Source organism: Pygoscelis adeliae, unplaced genomic scaffold (assembly GCF_000699105.1).
Source record: "Pygoscelis adeliae isolate BGI_AS28 unplaced genomic scaffold, ASM69910v1 Scaffold286, whole genome shotgun sequence".
Lineage (NCBI taxonomy): Eukaryota > Metazoa > Chordata > Aves > Sphenisciformes > Spheniscidae > Pygoscelis > Pygoscelis adeliae.
Window position 1 is genome coordinate 3,933,317 of NW_008825076.1, and position 3,418 is coordinate 3,936,734.

The following is a 3,418-nucleotide window of genomic DNA, read 5'->3' on the forward strand; positions in this document are numbered from 1 at the left end:
TTAACTTTAAGCCATTGGCAAGAACTATAGGCTTAAAACCATTGGGAAGATTATTATTCCTTCAGTAATATGCAGATGACATTTTTATCTGAAAAATGAGAGAGTGGAAAGAATGTTTTTGTTTTGAAAATATCTTAAAAAAACTCCCTTTGCCTTGTGCCCTTGATTATAAAGCCCCCTACTCACCAGAAATTCCACGTGGGTGTTTTGAGTGAGCATTAAATATTAATTACTTTCCTCCCCCAGTGGAAGGGTCTCTGCTTCTGCATTCTTTGGGCTAAAAAGCCACAATTCTCTGCTTCCCTGCCACAGAATCAGGGCAGATTATCTTATTCAGAGAATGCAGAAATGCCCGAAACAGACCTTGAGACCAAAAGCGATAAAGTTTTCAATGATTTTTTTTTAAAGATAAAAGCTAAAGTCCTGTAAAACTACTTGCACAAAAAAGTGTGCATTTTGAACAACTTTAAAGAACCCTTGAAAACAAAACTTAATCCAGCCAAACTAAACTTAGAATTCAGTCAACACTTTTCTTGTTTTGAGTGAAAAGTAACTATTTCTGAAGGAAATTCCGTGTTCCAACCTTCTGTGCCGTATCAGATGCCCCAGTTTGCCAAATCACCAATTTTAACCACATGGCAGTGCACAGTAAGGCAATGTGGATCATAAAGCCTTAATTGTAGTTGGACTGAGCTCTTAAACCTGTCCTACAATTGCAGGCACTGTTCATATCTGCATAATTCATTGTTTGTCAGTACCTTTAATTTTAATTTTAAGTGGCCAGGGAAGTTTAGTCAGCATTAGTAAGCGTAACTGGGAAGCACATAGCAGGGAGGGTTAGAGGAATTGTTTCAGAATCCTGAATTCACAGATGGTATAGCAAGAGAAATGTTGCACATGATTGTTTTCATAACGCGTGGCACAGAAATGCTCACACCAGTAGTTTTCAGAGCACTGCACAGCTGGCCAGATGCTGATTTCAGTTACCAATTGAATAACTTTGCTCTGTGACAGGAGCCATCTGTTACTGCTCAGGGTTCTGCTCTTGCTAGAGTTTCATACAGACCTTATGCCTAAAAAGTTTACTAAATGTACTGTGTCCTAGCCTGGGACTCTCTGCCTTCTTTTTCTTGGCTCCTTTGGTTTGGGATTCTGCCGCTGTCTTCGGAGCAGGTTGCCCACCATGGCCTTTTTCCGCTTTCGATCCCTTTTGTGCAACAGCATTTGAAGTTGAGTACTTATTGCAAAGTTCTTATTTGGTTCATGAAAAACATTTAAACACTCATACATGTAGTATTAAACCCAAACATTTCCTTTTTGCCCTGGACAACAAATTATGTTTTCTTCTAATTACTCGGTTCTCCTTAGACTTTCTTTCACGAGTAGTGAAAATAAATATAAAAGCTAGGGCAATCCAGTTGACTCAAAATTAAATCACAATTTCTTCCCAAATGATTCATTAAATTGAGACTCAAATCCCACAAAGACTGAGACTTCTGTATTTAAATTTATGAGTAACCAACTGAATTTGGGATTTATAAGTTTAAAATAGGCATATATATAAAACTTTGAAAATACCTTGATTCTTTTTATTGCAGTATTATAGGGATTTAAAAATGTTTTGCATAATGCATTATTTAGGAAAAGGGTAGTATGAATATTCATAATATATGCTACATAAGATATTTCAAGTTTGTACTAATGTTCATGAAATTAGTTAAAAATGAAGGTATCAAAAATAGTAATGAAAGGCCGATACTGAAAGTGTTGAATGAGCACTGCTTCCTTTTCATTCCATTCTAAACATCTGCAGGAGGCACTTGTTTTGGGAATTATCACCCACTGATATTTGAGACTGGATCTCTAAAAAACTAGGCAGCACATTGAGAAATCCACTACAAAGGGCTATAAAATAAAGAAACATTGATAGATGTCTATATGGGAATAAAGCAGTATCAGGCTATTTTTAAAGAGTGGTAATAGACTACCTGCAGCTCAATGCAGACTAAATTACCCTGCGTAGGGTAGAGGTGGGTCTACTCAGATACATGACTTTTCTATGAGTCTTGGAAAAAATTGAGTAACATTTGCTAAAATGTTCCATATAACTTTTCACAGCATTAGAAAAAATATTTTTTTAAATCATAATTCAAGTACCTCCTCAAAACTTCATTCTTCAAGTCGCTGTTGTCTCCCCCTCACCCCCCTGCCCCTCAATCTTCACAACCCTCTGCATTTATCAGCGGAGGAAAAAAGCTTAAGTTTTCATGTCATGAACAATAGGGTTTTTTCCCTTCCTTCCTCACCATACTTACCTTTTCAATAATAAAAAAGGAGGGGGACACAAAAACACAAGTTTCCAAGGTTGCTTAACTGAGCTTCAACATACAAACAAGTTAACACAAGAGTCTCCTCTATGGTAACTGCACTGTACATATATATGCTCATAACATATGACTAATCACAGATAATATGGGGTAACATTCTTCACTCTTCAGTGTCTCAGTGTCAGGTTTTAAAGCAGTTAGATGCCTTTGATTACCTAGTACAAAAGAGGATGTAGTATTTTTTACTTACTACTTGCTAGTATCCTGGACATCATTCAGATCTCCCTTAGGCAATTTATGTCCTGATTTAATTAAGAGTTAGGCCAATATATAGTGAAGAAACACAAATTTTAAAAGTTATATTTCAATGACAAATGACTCAAGTGTTCACCCTCCAGGTAATTAGCTTGTCCCTTTGCAAGCTTCATTCTGTTTTCTTTTACACTTGAGCAAGGCAAAAATAAAAGCTTCTAACCAGTAAAAAGCTTTAAAATGAGTTGACAAAAATTTCCAGGAACTATGGAAGCATGAAGAGACCCAAACTGCAAAGAACCAATCAGCCTACGGTATTTACAAAAGCATCAAGCACTGTGGTTAACCACAACTAATAGGGTAGGAGGAAAGGTCCAGAGTACAGAACGTAACATGTATGAGCATGTGAAGTTGAGATCTTGGTCTCAAGATTGTTTCATTCAGTGCAATTACATCCTTCCCACAAAGTGCTTTGTACTATGAAGAGGCTGTGGCCAGTCACATCAAAATTGGCCATTTTTCCCTGCAGTACTCTGTACCGTTCTCAGCATTCCTGAACATACAGTGATGCGGGAACAAGTCAGGATCTGCTACAGAAGGGTCAAATAGATGGTCTGGGGCAGATCTGATCTGAATGCCATGTTGGTTAGTATAAACTTGCAAAGGATCAATTAATCCAAGGAAGTATGACTCAACTCATATTAAACTCCTGTGCTTACACGGATGAAGTGACAATCATTAAGGGTGTGCCCAGGCTGGTGAAAGCATACATGTCTTTAGCCAGCTGATTAAAGTCAGAGGCATCGCTGATGACAGTGCGTTACTACAAAAAACACCGA

General features: G+C 37.4%; 1 protein-coding gene across 1 annotated transcript in view; it reads right to left on the reverse strand.

The window, feature by feature from the left end:
* Positions 1-3,418, reverse strand: part of BCAS1 (breast carcinoma amplified sequence 1) — a 50,154-nt gene that overhangs the window by 26,742 nt on the left and 19,994 nt on the right. The window contains exon 6 of the mRNA XM_009326758.1: positions 1,067-1,207. Within this exon, the coding sequence (XP_009325033.1) occupies positions 1,067-1,207 (141 nt within the window). The remainder of the gene's footprint in view (positions 1-1,066; positions 1,208-3,418) is intronic.